A 17,873-nucleotide genomic window follows, 5' to 3' on the forward strand; every position below is an offset into this window, starting at 1 on the left:
CTCACTTAGGCGTATGACCACATGCATTATGATAGTTTCCCACCACCATATTGAATAATAAAAGCTTTGGCCAAAGCTTTTTTAAAGTAGGAGAAACATTGGATATATATGTTTTGCATTGCCATTTGATTTCAAATTAATCAGGAAGAATTAGTGATTTTAATGGGCAGTAAAGTGGTGCAATAAAGCAGAAAGAAAAATGTTCAGCCAGAGGTGAAAGACTAGTAAAAAAAGAAAAAAAAATGTGTGTACATAGGATCTAATTTAGAAAGTCCAGAACTGGCTTCATACAGAAAAGTGATTACTTTCATTTTACCAATTAATTTAAAATTTTGGTAAAGTTTCTGTTAGGCTTCTGGTCTACAGTGAGGTATTTTAAAAATAAAGGTTATATTAGAATCCTCAACAGATCTCTTTAAAATTATCTCCTGTGTAACCACCACCAAATCCTATCTTCTACCACAATTACCCCTTCCCCCAATGCCAAGACCAAAGCACAATAATGAATATTTTTATTGAAGTTCAATATTCATAAATAAGTTGCAAAATAAGAGTTGGATGCATTTTTAATTCACAATAGAAAAATTGACAACATAGAAAATGCTGCTTTGCACTGAAATACTTAAAATTATGAAAGTTTTCAAGAAATTAAAGCCCTTTATAAAGTCCAACCAACATTCTTGATTTTTCATTTTTATGAACTTGATCAGAAAAATTCATCTTTTTTTAACCCTGCCCTAGTTTTTCTTGAGGAATTAAATAGAACTATTTTCAGGTTATGCTTACAATAAAATATACTTAAGAAAATGACTGAAGATGTATGTTTTTGAATGTTTTGATTAAATAAATGTACACATTTAGAACACACTCTGAAGTCTTTCCACTTTGTCATGGCCACGTGCTCATATATACCAATTAAAGACAACTCAGATAATGTTGAGCACACTCTGTTCTAACGATACAGAGTGACTATCGTGATAATTAACTTAGGTCCATAAGGAAAATCTAATTGGCCACACATCAAATATAACATCGACTACTTTAAAAATTTGGGTGTTTCTGTCAAGGCATATTTATGCAGGTAGCATCAACATTGCCTAGGTCAGCATGTTTGTACTCTACTTAAAAAGATGAAACAGACATTTACCAGTAACTTCCTCCACCTAAAATAGATGTGTCTATATACATGTGTGTAGATGCACATATATATATATATATATATATACACACGTGTCAGGGTGCTGATAAGTTAGAATACAAAGGATTTATGACTTTAGAAAAATATACTGTAGAATCCTGTTTAAAAACTTCTTAGTGTTAAAAATGTGATTAGGTTTATTAAAAAACTCAATTTTCATGATGCTTCTGAGGTTTATCTGTTACGTAAAGTGAAATGCAATACACCAGTACAATGAAAAGCCTGGTATGCCTTTCTCAAAGGCCAGGTGGAGTTTTAAGATGCTCAAACTTGATAAAATCTAAGTCACTAAGCAGGCACGTTACCTGGTGTGGTGCTAACTTTTACCATTGTGTTGTTGGGATTGGGGGAGTTTCAAAACCATTGCATGCATTTTGGTTAGCTGTATGCTTGAAGAATTCGGTAATACTTTTACAATTCTCAAACTTTTATGAGCATTCAAAACAGTAAGAATCTAAACATCTTGAATCCTAAAGGCACTCCTGAAAGGTAAGGTGCACTAAAAAGGACCAATAGCATTTTTTGCACTCAGTAAAGCATACAGGCTCACACCAAGGAAGTTCTGTTTCATTTTAGAATTTAAATTGATTTACTATCTTTAAAGGGGCAGACATAATACAGCCTTCCCCACCACTTACTCTTCCCTCCCTCATCCCCACACAAGGGCACATCCCCACCCCCCAACACACACAAAAAAACATACCCACCCACCCCAGGACAGATTCACTAGGTTTGCTACCCTCTCTTTTCTTCATCCACACAAGAGAGCAGACTCATTTTCTCAAAGTGTACACTCAGAGGGTGGTACTGTCTTTCTCTGCTAAACAGGTAAGGACACAGGATCAAACCATACAGAGTGGATGTTTTAGATGTTTCCTGCAACTACAAAATGAGCTATTCCAGGGCTTGAAGAGGATCCATACCCTTAACAGTTTCTTGGGGTTCCACTGCAGATGAGATTGGCAATTGGGATCCCATTATCAGCTGTCATATACTAATACAGAATCAGTGTCTAAGACATAGATTGGAGTTTCCTGGGCCCTGGTTCACAAATGTTTTCCAACATATTCCATCGATTCATGAGACATAGATCAACCACTGTCATACTGCACAGGATTTCAGAAGGTCAAAGGACTTTTCTTTATGGGACCTTCTTCAAAATAGTGCTTTCCCATATATTGCCATAAAATAAGGCTAGTGCTTAGATTATGTAGATTATGCCCATTTTGATAGGACAATATGAACCTGAATTTGAATCAGGGTGGAAAAACATAGAAGATACAGTAGGAGCTATTAAGGCCCAGAAAGAACAGGTGGGCTTATATATTATTTCCTTGAAAGGCAGAGACAAGACTGTAAGACAAAAAAGGTCAGGAAATTTTTGCTGTATGAAATAATTCTGAGTAAAACATTCTGACATATTTACATATGGATGAAACGTATTTTGAAATGCACTCGTTCTCAGATGCTAAGTGATAAAAATATATTTTCCCACCTTAAGACTTGTGCTTTTAATATACATAACAATTCTATTCAAAACAGTTTAAAAGTTCAACAGAAAAGTTAAATACAAATGTATAACAGGCAAATACCTTTTTTTGTACACTACTGTTTTTTTTTTTTTTTTTTGAGACGGAGTCTCGCTCTGTCCCCCAGGCTGGAGTGCTGTGGCGCGATCTCTGCTCACTGCAAGCTCCGCCTCCCGGGTTCACGCCATTCTCCTGCCTCAGCCTCCCGAGTAGCTGGGACTACAGGCGGCTGCCACCACGCCCGGCTAATTTTTTTGTATTTTTAGTAGAGACGGGGTTTCACCGTGTTAGCCAGGATGATCTCGATCTCCTGACCTCGTGATCTGCCTGCCTCGGCCTCCCAAAGTACTGGATTACAGGCGTGAGCCACTGCGCCCGGCCTGTACACTACTTTTAATCTATCAACCACAGTATCTGCTAAGTGGAAGGCTGGTGCTAAAGAATGTGCAATTAATTTTTTTTTTTTTTTTTTTTTGAGACGGAGTCTTGCTCTGACACCCAGGCTGGAGGCGTGGTCTCGGCTCACTGCAACCTCCGCCTCCCAGGTTCATTCCATTCTCCTGCCTCAGCCTCCCGAGTAGCTGGGACTACAGGTGCACGCCACCATGCCCAGCTCACTTTTGTATTTTTAAATAGAGACAGGGTTTCACCATGATGGCCAGGCTGGTCTCAAATTCCTGACCTTGTGATCTGCCTGCCTTGGCCTCCCAAAGTACTGGGATTACAGGTGTGAGCCACCGCGCCTGGCCGAAGTATTTTATAACATAGTTTAAAATCCTTAAATTCTACTTAAGTGGCTGAAATGATATTAGCTCTTTTACAAAAGTTTCTAGTGTAAGCTGAGGTTCTACAACTACATGCTCTTTCAGAAGGCAGTCCGTATCAGAATGCAGATGTATATGATCTCATGTGATGATTGCAAAGAAAATAACTAAGCCAATCTAAATTTCACTCTAGAATTAGTTAAAGTTTTGATTAAAAGGAGGAGTTTATTTTGAATTAAATTAGTAAAGACAGTGAGAAACCTGATAGGAGTTAGCATGAACACATACCACAGGCTTTGGTTGCAAGTAGGCCATGCTAACAATTCTACTGGGATCTGACTACTTTCTCCTGGCAGTATCTTATTCATGAAAGCTATAACAAGATGTCAATAAGACAACATATTAAAGAAAAGACAAACTCACTATCAGCAGGAACTCTTAGCAGAGGAGGCTTTAGACAGGTTGGCTAATGCCTGTGCTTTGATTTGTAGTGAGCTGGTAATTATAAACAACTGAAAGTGACAAACTGGTTTAAAGGCATCCTCCTCCAACCTTTGACATTCCATGTTTCTGTGGAATGACTAAGATGAGCATTATGCTTACTCCTAGGCTGAACATTGAGTTTGATGTATAATGAACTGATAGCTGTTATGAACTTCTAAGGAAGATTTAAGTTATATCTGGGGGTTAGTTGTCTTAAAAACATGGTCTTTAATGCTACTTCATGATTAGCAACAATAGCAAAGCTTCTAAGGACTTATACTGGCCACAGTTGTGACAATTTGAGCATTGAAAAGAACATAATGGATTGAAACCCATTAAAACTGTAAAAATTCACAAGACCACCATCACACCAGAAAAGAGAAATCTAAAAAAAAAAAAAAACCACTAATTTGTCACCATCTAATAAACCAGTTATTTACTTTGAAGTTCATAATTAAATGAAAATAACAAAGCATTCAACCTGCCCTTCTAGTACAACTGTAGGTAAGAATGACCAAATAGCTCAAGTGGAGAAGGGAAAGCTTAGTTCACATAGAACAACCAACTAACAACGCAGAAGAAATGAAAGAACTAGACAACCAACTCACAAACTTTAACAAAGTTAATGATTTAGGCAAGAATTACCACCTAATGTTAAAACTCCTGGGTAAATGGTAATTCATTCAATGCCAAAGGAATACCACACAGATAAGTCTGTAGTCACAAAGGGGAAAAATCTAACTGGAGGATCAGACTGTCATGCTGATCCAGTAATCAAACTTAGATCACTAGATTAGTTAATGGTAGATCAACTAGATATTACATGTTTTCTGAAGTGATGCGATATGAAGCATGTATCTTACCTATGATATAATCTAGCACAAAATGTTTTAACTTGAACCTATAAAGGCTTTAGATATAACTTCCAGATTGCAGGTAGTACAGGCAATATAAAAACAAGTTAAACAACACCATGAAAAAGAAGCTAGGCAAATTCACAAGACGGGATTCTACGGGACTGCTGCCCCAGTCTCTTTAACAAGTCAATGTCATAAAAAAGGAACTGTGCTAGATTAAGATAGATGTAAGGGACTTTAAAGGTCATGACCAGTTGCAATGTAAGGTCATAGAATGAATATCAGTTTGCACAAACCAACTGCAAATCTGGGGACAATTGGGGAAATTTAAATATGGGCTAAGGTCAAAAATGTGCTGGAATGAGAAAGTAGAGATTGTTGATTAAAGAAAAATCAGTTATAAAACACTATAGATGTGGTCTTACTTTGGTTAAAAATGTAAATGTATATGTATGGAAAAAGATCTGGAAGGATATAAACAGTGGTAATCTCTGAGTGGTGGAAATATGTTTTATCTTATTTTTGCTTGTCTATTTTTTTAAAATGTCCTCAATGCATTTATATTGCTTCTATAATAAATAAAAGGTTATTTTAAAACAAGAACTTCTAGAAAATTGCAGTTCCTGTCTTCTGTTAGATAACTGATTATAGACAGTCTGTAGACCAACAAGTACAAAAACAAAGAACCACTACTTATCTGTAGACCAACAAGTACAAAAACAAAGAACCACTACTTAATATCTTATTCGTAGGTAAAATACTTGACTGAAATAAATTTTTCAGTGCTTAGCTTGCAAAGATAATACTAGAATGTAGCAGAAATGTCTCTCCATAATAAATGCAGGCAAAAGGCCAATTTATCTTTGAAATATTCAATTAAAAAAACTCAAGTATAATACATCTTGCTAGGCGTCATTCACCCTCCAAATCCAGCCTCGACTACTAGTATTCACACTTAGAAAAAAAAATCTAGTGTCTAGTATTTAAAACGTGTGAATTATGAACTTCATGAGAGGCTTATAACCCCATCCTAGGGTGAGGTCCTCATCTATGCCTCAGGAGTGGCAGGAGTGGCATTGGGCTCCAAGTCCTCCTGGGAAGGGGGAGCCGAGGCTTCCTGTTCAGCAAGTGCCTCTCTAAGTTGGCTGCCTAAAACTGCATCATGAATGCTGTGGAACAGCAGCTCCCATAGGGCAGGATTTTCAAAAAATCTGTTCCGAGTGAGGTCATTCACAACTTGTGCTATTAAAAGAAGAAAAGAAAATTAGTCCACATTCTGGGTATCAGTCTTCAACAATTAAAAAATAGTAAAAGTTCCATATAGTGTTTTTTTTTGTTATTGTTTTTTGTTTCATTTTTTTTTTTTGAGACAGAGTCTCACTCTGTCACCCAGGCTGGAGAGTAGTAGTGTGATCTCAGCTCACTGCAACCTCCACCTCCTGCGTTCAAGCACATACAGTTTAAATATTAAAATGCTATAGTAAAAGTTTCACTCCAAATCCTGTCTCCACCCATCATACCCTCAATTCCAGGAAACTATTTTCTTGTGTGTTCTTCCAGGATTTCTCTATGTAAATATAAATAAATATAAGTATGTATTCTTATTCCACTTTTCTTATCCCCAAAACAGCACATTTTATATATTTGGGGATAAGAAAAGTGGGAAATACATACACACACACACACATATATATACACATATATAAATATATATATACACACACATATATATAAATATATATACATATATATATAAAATGCTGTTTTGGGGATAAGAAAAGTGGGAAATATATATATTTATGTTATCTATATATAATATATATAGATAATTCTGAACCCTTTTTGCTTAATTTTTTACCACTACGTCATATTCTATTCTACAGATGTTCCTAGTTTATTTAACTAGTCCCCTTTGTTTGGCACTTGAGTTTTTTGTTTTATAACAATGCTGTGATGATCAATGACATACAAGTGTCATTTTGAACATATGCAGCATATTGCTGGATTTTCTGTGTTGAAAGGTAAATGAACTTATAATTTTGAAAGCTAATGTTAGTCTGCCCTCCACAGTGGCTGTTGCATTTTGTGCTCCCGTCAGTAATGTCTGAGAGAGCCTGTTTTCCCACCATATGCCTATGGAGCATGTTGTCATTTATTTTTGATTTTTGGCAATCTTACAGGTGAGAAGTGGCATCTTTATGCAGATTTCATTTTCAAGCACTTTTTTTAATTATTAATTTTTTTTTCTTTTAAATAAAGATGGGATCTCACTATGTTGTTTAGGCTGGTCTTGAACTTTTAGACTCAAGCGATCCTCCTACCTTGGCCTCCCAAAGTGTTGGGATTATAGGCATGAGCCGCACACCCAGCCTCAGGCACTGTTTTACTTTTTTTTTTACTTTTTTTTTTTTGAGACAGAGTCTTACTCTGTCACCCAGGCTGGAGAGCAGTGGTGCAATCTCGGCTCACTGCAACCTCTGCCTCCTGGGTTCAAGCGATTCTCCTGCCTCACCCTTCCGAGTAGCTGGGACTAAAGGCATGTGCCACCAAGCCGGGCTAATTTTTTGTATTTTTAGTAGAGACTGGGTTTCACCATGTTAGCCAAGATGGTCTTGATCTTCTGACCTCTGGTGATCCGCCTGCCTCAGCCTCCCAAAGTGCTAGGAATACAGGTGTGAGCCACCACGCCTGGTTCCTTTTTTAAAAGATCATTTTCTTTCTTTTTTTTTTGGAAACAAAGTCTCATTCTGTTGCCCAGGCTGGAGTGTAGTGGCGTGATGCTGGCTCACTGCAACTTCTGCCTACAGATTCAAGACATCCTCCCACCTCAGCCTCCCGAGTAGCTGGGATTACAGGCATGCGCCACCACATCTGGCTAATTTTTGTATTTTTAGTACAGATGAGGTTTTGCCATGTTGCCCAGGCTGGTCTTGAACTCCTAGGCTCAGGCAATCCACCTGCCTTGGCCTTCCAAAGTGCTGGGATTACAGGTGTGAGCCACAACACCCGGCCTCAAGCATTGTTTTAACCAAAATATAATATAAAACAAAAATAGCAGGCAAAGTATTGCCAAATGACTGGATAGAGAAACAAGCAACCTGAATGATTATATGTAACTGTTTATGGCAGCCATTAGATAATTGCTACTGTGGTAATGTATATATTATAATTACTATATTTATAGCAGCCATTAATATTATAATAAATGATGGCTTATTGGCTTCTTTCCTCCAACTCCAGTTCAGGAGGGTTGTCACAAGTAACTTGTAATATGAATGCCTCCATGTGGCTAATTTCAAAGCTGGCTTTAGAGTGATTTTTCAGAAGAATAATTTTCATTTTGGTAAAATAATTAAAATTAAGGACATTTCCAAGTGCAATTATTTAAATAAGAGAAACAAAACTAAAATATTAAGCTTCACCCCATCTTAGAGGTATACTCACCACTGCATCCTGCTAAGTATACATATATACCGACATCTCCATATTCTTTTACAATCTGTAATAATGTTGAAATAAAATTTAGTTTCTCTTTACTCTGTGCCAGATGAAAGTCTCTTTTTACCAATGTTTTTCAGTGATAGAAGACACTCTAATTCATTCACTTGAGCTACTTTGCTTCAATAATGATGTATTTTTGAGCTAATCAGTTAAAAATAATTTTGTATTTCTTTTGCTTTTTATGTGGACGGTGATAATTAGGGGTAGCAAAAATACTGTTAAATTTTACTTAAATATAATAAAACTATTACATTAACTTAAAGGATATTATAATTTTAAAATAAAGAGCAATTTTTTTTTAGAGACAGCATCTCACTAGTTTACTCATGCTGGTCTTGAACTCCTGAGCTCAGCAATCCTCCTGCTTCAGCCTCCTGAGTAGCCTAGCATATTACAGTAATGTTTTCTAAAATGAATCTTCTTGTAGCAATACACATTAAAATATTTACAGATGATGTTATGACTGGGATGTGTTTCAAAATAAAACAAGAGAAAGTGAATGTCAGCTATAAAGGAAACCAGATTGACCATAAATTGATCATTGTTGAAGCTGAGTGATAGTTCACGGGGGTTCAATATACTAAAATCTTTACTTCTATATATTTTTGAAATTTTCCATAATCAAAAGGGGATAGATCTTTTGTTGAAAAGAGAGCCTAGCCCACCTCCCTGATTTTGCTGATAGTACGACACCAGGCATAGAGGTGTTAAATGACTCATTCAAGAGGATGCTTACCCCTGCCAGAGTTTTCACTCCAACAGAATCAATAAAATTGACTTGAGTGAAATCCAAAATGACAGTGTGGACGTTATCCCCTGGGGGCATAAATCTTTGCATTTCCTCAGGAAATGTGCTTTTGATCACTATTGGGGGATATTTTACTTCACCATCCTCTTCTTCAGGCTTGGTAGCATCTTCTCCATCTACTTCTGCATCCTGTGTCAAAATTAAACCAAATCAGAATTTTATGAACAACTCACATTTCTGGTTGTGAGAAAGATTTATAATGGAAAATCTGCCCGTGTATTCTTAAGCTACTGACTCTACCAGACCCCTTGTAAAATATTTGTCATATTCTAGCCTTGTAACTGAACAAAAAAAGGATGTATGTATAACATTCCATTTTAAGTCAACTTTTCTCTTTCTCCTTCTCCTCCTTTTTTTTCTTGTCCAACAAAATCCACTCTCCTCAGTTATCCTATCCATTTTCTGCTAACTTCTAAAATAGTTCCATTAACTTTAGTATGATGGGTCACACATTAGCATGCCTGAACAGCAAAAGCCACCTTTGAGCTTTTTAAACTATCAGCTGAATAAATCTACGACAAAGTGCTAATGGTAAAATCTGTTAAGGTATTGTGTAATTTTTATTTTTTAAAATGATGTTTTCCTTACTTTTTTCAGAAACAGCCTCATAACTGACCTTATCAGGTGCTTGTAAAATACAGAGCATACTAAGGTGGTTTCTAAACTTTCCTCTTTTAGTAACTTTGTGCTGTGTTTAAACTTCAGTCATGAGTAAAGATGGAGGACATTGCAGAACAAGACAGAAGGTAACATTTCAATGAAAAGACCACTCACCGCTTTGAGAACAGTTGCGTTGGCCATATTTGCATTTCCGACTTCCTTAGCGTACTTCCGCATGGCCTTTCTCCTTGCTCCCATGATGACTGCTGGGTTCACTCCAGTCTTTACAGAAGAGCAACATATGCAAAATCACTTCATGGCTCTCAGGGACCCACCTCGATGCCACTCCCCTTCTAATCTCCCCATTTAACTGCTTTCTGTGTCAGATTATCACCCCAACCCTTGCACTGCCTTTCCCTCAGAGGCCCTGAACTGGTTACTCCCTTACATTAGTAGTCTTTCTTATTCTCAGTCTTTATTTAAGACAACCAGAAGCTAAAACATTAAAGACAATTTTTAGAGTAGTCTTTATCAAACTCAGATCTGTCAGGTTGTTATATTTAAGAGACTCTGTGGGTTGACAGGGAGCTTTTCCTATATACAGGGTGGTGTAGGGTTGAGTTCTAAACGTGACCAAAGGAATCTACATGATCCCAAGAGTAAGAAACCTAAAATTATTTTCTCATTTTTTCTTAAAATTTTGTTTGAAAAGTAATATATATATATACACAATAAGAGAGAATGAACAATGGTGATGGCTGCACAATGTTTATGTACTTAATGCCACCCACTGGACTGTATATTTTGAAAATGCTTAAAATAGTATATTTTATGTTATGTATATTTTACAATAAGAGAGAGAAACAAAGCGAGAATGAAATAGTATATACAAGGGTATACTAGTGATCCTCATATCCCTGTCAACCCACAAATCCCATCCTCAGAAATAATCAATTTCTCATGACTCACCTTTCGTTTTAATGCATTGCTATACAAGTCGCTATTTGCATAGTAAATTGGTGCATTTATTTGAAATATTTTTATTCCAGGAATTTCTTTCACCTGAAGAGTAAAATATTGCTGAATTTAACAAATGGAAATATTTCAGAATCAAAACTGCATAGCCTCCCCACCCCAAATAGAAAATGAATGCAGAAGTTGCTAAGGTCCCCTTTTCAGGGCTTAGCTAAAATGATGTCACTCTAGCACACACAGACCAAAAAAAAAAAAAAAAAAAAGATAAGAAAAGAAAAGTTACTCTTATCTACTCATGCTCTGAATAGAAGAGAACTGACAGAGATCTTTTAAACATGCACATCTTTCCATTTGTTTTAAAAGTCTGTCTTTGTTTTATTTTTACCATTAAACACAAAGAAGAAACTGAAAAATACCCAAAAACAGAAAAGAAAATGGACAGGAGATGGAAGGCTGCTGCCCAGACTGTGAGAGGCAGGTAAATAAAGTGAACAGAGGTTTACACTGGTTTGAGTCGCAGAAGCAGGAAGGAGCTTAAATGGATACAAGTGAAATTGAGTGAATATTTTATCAAGAACCCTGGTGGAACTCTGGAAGGCAGGCTGGAAACAAGTAATCCTGCATATAATTCTTTGGATCGAGGAAAAATATAGCAATTCTAACACCTTTACCTTAGAGTGAATTTTATTTCCTCATTTCCTAATACCTTAGAGTGAGTCTTTCTTCCCAAGCATAAGACAAGACAGACAAAACTAGTTTTAAAAGATTTTGTAAAAATCTTCGAGATTCCACAGAAGAAAAGAACGTTCAAAATCAAGAAAATCTGAAGCCATAATTTTAACCATTAAAATGAAGTGGGAGAATTCCACAGTCTCACCATCTACATTTTACATGGTTAAAATTATTTTACCATTGGTATACATTCATCAGAAAAAAACCATGCACACACAAACCATCCTTTCAGTTTGAATACTGTATAAATATATACTTTAATTTCAACAATATATATTTATCCCCATTAAAAATGAGGAAAAATAAATATTGGAAATTGAGTAATTAATGCATAGTATAAATTATAAAATTGAATCCATATAGTAGATCAAAGCTCAGATTTTTCACTTTGACCACTATACCTCCCACCTTACCCCTACTTTTTGTCCTGAGTAAAAACAGTACTTAGCCAAGCACATCACATGCTTACAACCTTTTTAAGTGATAGAAAAAGGTCCTACCTCCTCATATGCGTCTATATCAATATACACATCAGTTTCAGGAAGCTGTCCAAGGACTTTGTAGCTTGGACTGAAGATAAAGAGTGTTAAATATCATTGTGTTGAGGCACAGTGTGTGATTTCAACAGGAGGTTGTGTATGTTTATGTCAGGTTGGGGTTTGCTAGTGCATTTGGGAATGCTTGAACCTTACATGGTGCCTTTGCAGAAGGGCTCCACACATATCACGTTCCCAGTGCCATTCCAAGCCTAATAACACCCCACACACCTCATGCCACTTACACATCACATGCCACACACACACATACATACCACATATGATACGCACACACCATGTACACCTCATACTACACATACACATCCCAATACCTACCTCACACACCACACACATACACAATACACACACCTACACACAATGCACACATACCACACACATATACACATAATACACACACACCACACATACAGAACACACACACATTACACTATATACCACACATATACATACACACATGCATACATACCACATGTATAATACACAATACATACCCCCACACACATGCATACACAATGTACACACACCACACATACATACCTCATATCACACACAATATACACACACAACACTACATACCACACATATACACATCATACACACCGCATATATACTACACAATGCACATCCCCCCCACATGCATACACACCATGCACATACACACACATATGCAATACACACATACCACATACACCTCATACCACACATATACACTCCCACACATATACAATACACACACATACAATGTATATACACCCACATACCACACACACATACAATACACACATCTACACATAATGCATGTACACCACACACACATATAAACAAAATATACACACACATCACCCCACATATCACACACATACATACAATGTACACACACCCCACCACATACGCAATACATATACCTACACACAATGCATACACACCACACACAAACACACACAATACACACACATCACACATACACAATCACACCATATACCATGCATACACATCCACACATGCATACAAAGCACACACACACTACATGCCAAACACAATACCATACACAATACACATATACCATACACCTCACACCACACACACCCCTACATATACACACACACATGCATACACACAACACATGCAATATACAATACACATGCTACACACACGTGTACATACCACATATATGCACACACTACACACAATACACATACATGCACACACATGCATACATACCCCCACACTACATGCCACACACTATACCATATACAATACACACATCACATACCCTTCATACCACACACACACATACACACATGCATATACAACCTTCATGCAAGACACAATACACACACCACACACATGCATACACACCACACAAACACACACATAATACACATACATACACATCATGCACATATACATACATCACATACACCTCACACTTCACATCACACACACATCACGTATACCTCACACCACATACACGATGCACATCACACACCCTATACGTCCCCTCCCCCCAACACCATAACACAAACACTATCTGGTCAGGACAAAAGGTTCGGGCATTTAGAGGTGGAGGCAACACTGAATTTTGCAGAGTTCAAGTTATGCCAGGGATATATGTAACACAAGTTCTCCTCATGCCACTCAGTAGACAGAACTGTCTTTCTGCTCTACCTCTAAAGTAGGAGAGGGAATTTTTGTTTGTCATTAGCAAGAATCACTGACTCATGATAGGGGAGTAGTCATTTGAGGGTGTGGGGAGAAAATGAAAACCTCAAATTAGCATAGAAGTTAACTTAATTTAATCTGAATAGATTTTAAACATTATTTTTTGAGAGCCTTAATTCCTTTTTTTTTTTTTTTGAGGCGGAATCTTATCCTGTTGCCCAGGTTGGAGTGCAATGGTGCAATCTTGGCTCACTGCAACCTCCACCTCCCGGGTTCAAGCAATTCTCCTGCCTCAGCCTCCCAAGTAGTTGGGATTACAGGTGTGCACCACCACACCCAGCTAATTTTTGTATTTTTAATAGAGACAGGGTTTCACCATGTTGGCCAGGCTGGTCTCAAACTCCTGACCTCAAGTCATCTACCCGCCTTGGCCTCCCAAAATGCCGGGATTACAGACAGGCATGAGCCACTGTGCCTGCCCCTAATTCCTAACTCTTTATAGGATCATCTGGCTCAAATTAGATACTGTAATAATGACAGATACCACTTCTTGAACACCTGTTATTATATACTTTGAACAATGCTACTGGGCACATTAATAATATTATAATAATAGTTAACATTATTAACAATTCTGCCATCGTGTAGATGAGAAATTGAGGCTCAGTGGGGTTAGGTAAGTTGTTCAATGTCAGAAAGCCTGCCAGAGCCAGAATATGGCTCAAGGTCTTTGATTTGACATTCCACAGTTTTGCTACTATGTCCTGGTGCTTCTTAGCATGAATGTCAAAGTACTTTGTAAATTAGAATATACCACACAAGTGTTAGCTGTTTTGCTGGGTAGATTCCCTCCATAAGCATTCAGAGAACACAAATGATGTGCCTGGTACTAGACTCCAGGAACATCACTTCTACAAACAAGATGCTCACAGTCTAGTGATATCTGTGGACAAATATGGCTCTGAGGACTGATATTGCAGATAGGGGGCTAAGGCTCTCAGCTGAGTTTGCAATTATGAGAAAACCTCTAAGAGACTCAAAGTGCCATCCATGTGTTGCAATCCAGTACCACAGGGGAAGCAGAGTAAGGGATGGGCACATGGATCACAAGTACACGAGTAGCTGAGATGGACACATGAAAGGTGCTGGGGAAGGATTAGAGCATCGTTGTGGGTACACAGGGGAAGTTGAGGTCCCTGACTGGGTGAGCTGGGCCTCAAAGGATGAGGATTTCAAATGTAGATGATGAACAGGCCTTCCTGACGACCTGCAGTGCCCTGGCACACCATTTCTGCAAGTCTAAATACTATTGCTCCCAGTGAAGGCCAAGTCCTTACTACTTCCCTAATGACACCAAGAGCAAGAAAGTCTCTTTTAATGAAATCCCATGGGGTTTTATTTGACATCTCTTATGCTTATCACACTGTACCTTGCTTACACCTGTTGAGGCACTTATAACTGTGTATTCTAAGTCTTTAAAAATTTTTTTTGTTTTATTATTTACTTATTTCTTTTTTTAGAGATGGGATCTTATTCTGTGGCCCACGTTGGAGTGCAGTGGACTGATCACGGCTCACTGCAGCCTTGAACTCCTAGGTTCTAGTGATCCTTGTGCCTCAGCCTCCTGAGTAGCTGGGACTATAGGTGTGCACCACTACACCTTGCAAATTAAAAAATTTTGTAGGTCTCACAATGCAATGTCTCACACCTGTAATCCCAGCACTTTGGGAGGCTGAGGTGGGAGGAACACTTGAGCCCAGGAGTTCAAGACCAGCCTGAGCATGATGGCGAGACCCCATCTCTACAAAAAATTTAAAAATTAGCCAGGTGTGATGGTGTGTGCCCATCATGGGAGGCTGAGGTGGGAGGATCCCTTGAGCCCAGGAATTCAAGGTGGCAGTGAGCTGTGACCGTACAACTGCACTGCAGCCCATGTGGCAAAGTAAAACTGTCTCTAAAAATAATAAAATAAAAAATAATTTTTTTTTTTGGTAGAGGCATGGTCTTATTATGTTGTCCAGGCTGGTCTCAAACTCCTCACCTCAGCAATCCTCCTGCCTTGGCCTCCTAAATTGCTGGGATTATGGGCATGAGATGAGCCACTGTGTTTGGCCTATATTCTAATTTTTTGAAGATGGATTATAAAATGCTGATTGAGGCCAGGCGTGGTGGCTTATGCCTCTAATCCCAGCACTTGGGGAGGCCAAGGCAGGTGGATCATGAGGTCAGGAGTTCAAGACCAGCCTGGCCAAGATGGTGAAACCCTGTCTCTACAAAAAATACAAAAAATTAGTTGGGCGTGGTGGTGGGCGCCTGTAATCCCAGCTACTCAAGAGGATGAGGCAGAGGCAGAGAATTGCTTGAACCCAGGAGGCGGAGGTTGCAGTGAGCTGAGATCATGCCACGGCACTCCAGCCTGGGCGACAGAGCATGACTCTGTCTTAAAAAAAAAAATGCTGATTTGTCAGCTTCTGGATTTGCAAAAACTCACATCTGAGTCATTGCCTCACCACTTACTGTGATCTTGGGCAAGTTACCCAGTCATTCTAGGCTTCAGCTTCCACATCTGTGAAACAGGGTTGCTGATTGTCATTGGTTTATAAGGTTATGTGAAATGGCATAAAGCATTGATCTTTGCACAGAGCCAGGCACATAAGTAATTATAATAATTTGTGCCATCATTACTTCATTGTCCTTATTAACACCATCATCATGATTACGTGTCTGGTCATCCTTAGGACAATGCAACCTTTGAAGGGAAGGACCACATCTTATATACTGCACTGTCCCTCGAGTCTAGCTTCTCCCTGGGAATATAATAGGCCCTCAACAAATATCTATTTAGTGAAATTATAATTTTTAAAATTTTATAATGCTAACCAAATTGTGAGCTTTGGGGGGCAGAAGCCGAACCTCTGTCACATTTATAACACATGCAAGTGCCTGAGTTCAGGAATTATCTGCAGAATGATGTGATTGTCTCTTTTTTGTCGTTTTTGTTGTTGTTGTTGTTTTTGAGACAGAGTCTCACTCTGTCGCCCAGGCTGGAGTGCAGTGGTGTGATCCGGGCTCACTGCAAGCTGCACCTCCTGGGTTCACACCATTCTCTGGCCTCAGCCTCCCCAGTAGCTGGAACTACAGGCACCCACCACCACGCCCGGCTAATTTTTTGTATTTTTTGTAGAGATGGGGTTTCACCGTGTTAGCCAGGATGGTCTCGATCTCCTGACCTCGTGATCCACCCACTTCGGCCTCCCAAAGTGCTGGGATTACAGCACGGCCGGGCCATGATTGTTTCTTAACTATGCCTACTCTGAGGGAAAATGAGGGTTTTGAATAAACGGCCAAACCCAGTGCACCTCTACTCCTCTCCAGAAGTGTGCCCTAACTACAGAAGAAGCCAGCTGAAAATAAACACATAATCTGAGGGCTGATCTCCTAAACTCTAACATACAAAGATCCAGCAAAATCACCAACAAAGGATAGAACATAAAAAATATCAACTTCCGTTAATTATTATTTGAGGAAGAAAGAGAAGTATTCTTTTTTTTTTTCTTTGAGACAGGGTCTCAGTCTGTCACCCAGGCTGGAGCGTAGGGGTGCCATCTCAGCTCACTGCAACCTCTGCCTCCCAGGCTCAAGTGATCCTCCCACCTCAGCCTTCCAAGTAGCTGGGACCACAGGTGTGCACCACCATGCCCGGCTAATATTTTGTATTTTTGGTATGGATGGGGTTTTACCAGTTTGCCCAAACTGAAGCTTTTTTTTTTTTTTTTTGTGATGGGCTCTCACTCTTTCATCCAGACTGGAGTGTAGTGGTGTGATCTTGCCTCACTGCAACCTCAGTTTCTTAGGTTTAAGCAATTCTCCTGCCTCAGCCTATTCAGTAGCTGGGATTACAGTTGTGCGCCACCACACCCAGCTATTTTTTGTATTTTTAGTAGAGATGGGGTTTCACCATGTTGGCCAGGCTGGTCTTGAACACCTGACCTCAAATGATCCGCCTGCCTTAGTCTCCCAAAGTGCTTGAATTACAGGTGTGAGCCACTGCGCCCAGCCCAAACTGGAGCATTAAAAAACAAACTTGCTGGACTTTAAAATTTATGATAACTGGTCAGGCACGGTGCCTCATGCCTGTAATCCCAGCACTTTAGGAGGCCGAGGTGGGCAGATTGTGAGGTCAGGAGATTGAGACCATCCTGGCTGA

The 17,873-nt window shown here is 38.7% G+C and overlaps 1 protein-coding gene across 2 annotated transcripts in view; it reads right to left on the minus strand.

Moving 5' to 3' along the window:
* Positions 1 to 5,867: 5,867 nt before the first annotated feature.
* SLC26A5 (solute carrier family 26 member 5) overlaps positions 5,868 to 17,873 on the minus strand; it is a 47,036-nt gene continuing 35,030 nt past the window's right edge. For both annotated transcript variants that reach the window (XM_054494993.1, XM_054494992.1), the window contains 6 exons: positions 11,948 to 12,017; positions 10,710 to 10,802; positions 9,915 to 10,022; positions 9,069 to 9,269; positions 8,276 to 8,330; positions 5,868 to 6,073 (listed from right to left, as the gene is read on the minus strand). In XM_054494993.1, the coding sequence (XP_054350968.1) occupies positions 5,880 to 6,073; positions 8,276 to 8,330; positions 9,069 to 9,269; positions 9,915 to 10,022; positions 10,710 to 10,802; positions 11,948 to 12,017 (721 nt within the window). In that variant the 3' untranslated portion in view covers positions 5,868 to 5,879. The remainder of the gene's footprint in view (positions 6,074 to 8,275; positions 8,331 to 9,068; positions 9,270 to 9,914; positions 10,023 to 10,709; positions 10,803 to 11,947; positions 12,018 to 17,873) is intronic.

This window comes from Pongo pygmaeus, chromosome 6 (genome assembly GCF_028885625.2).
Source record: "Pongo pygmaeus isolate AG05252 chromosome 6, NHGRI_mPonPyg2-v2.0_pri, whole genome shotgun sequence".
In the NCBI taxonomy this organism is placed as follows: Eukaryota; Metazoa; Chordata; class Mammalia; order Primates; family Hominidae; genus Pongo; species Pongo pygmaeus.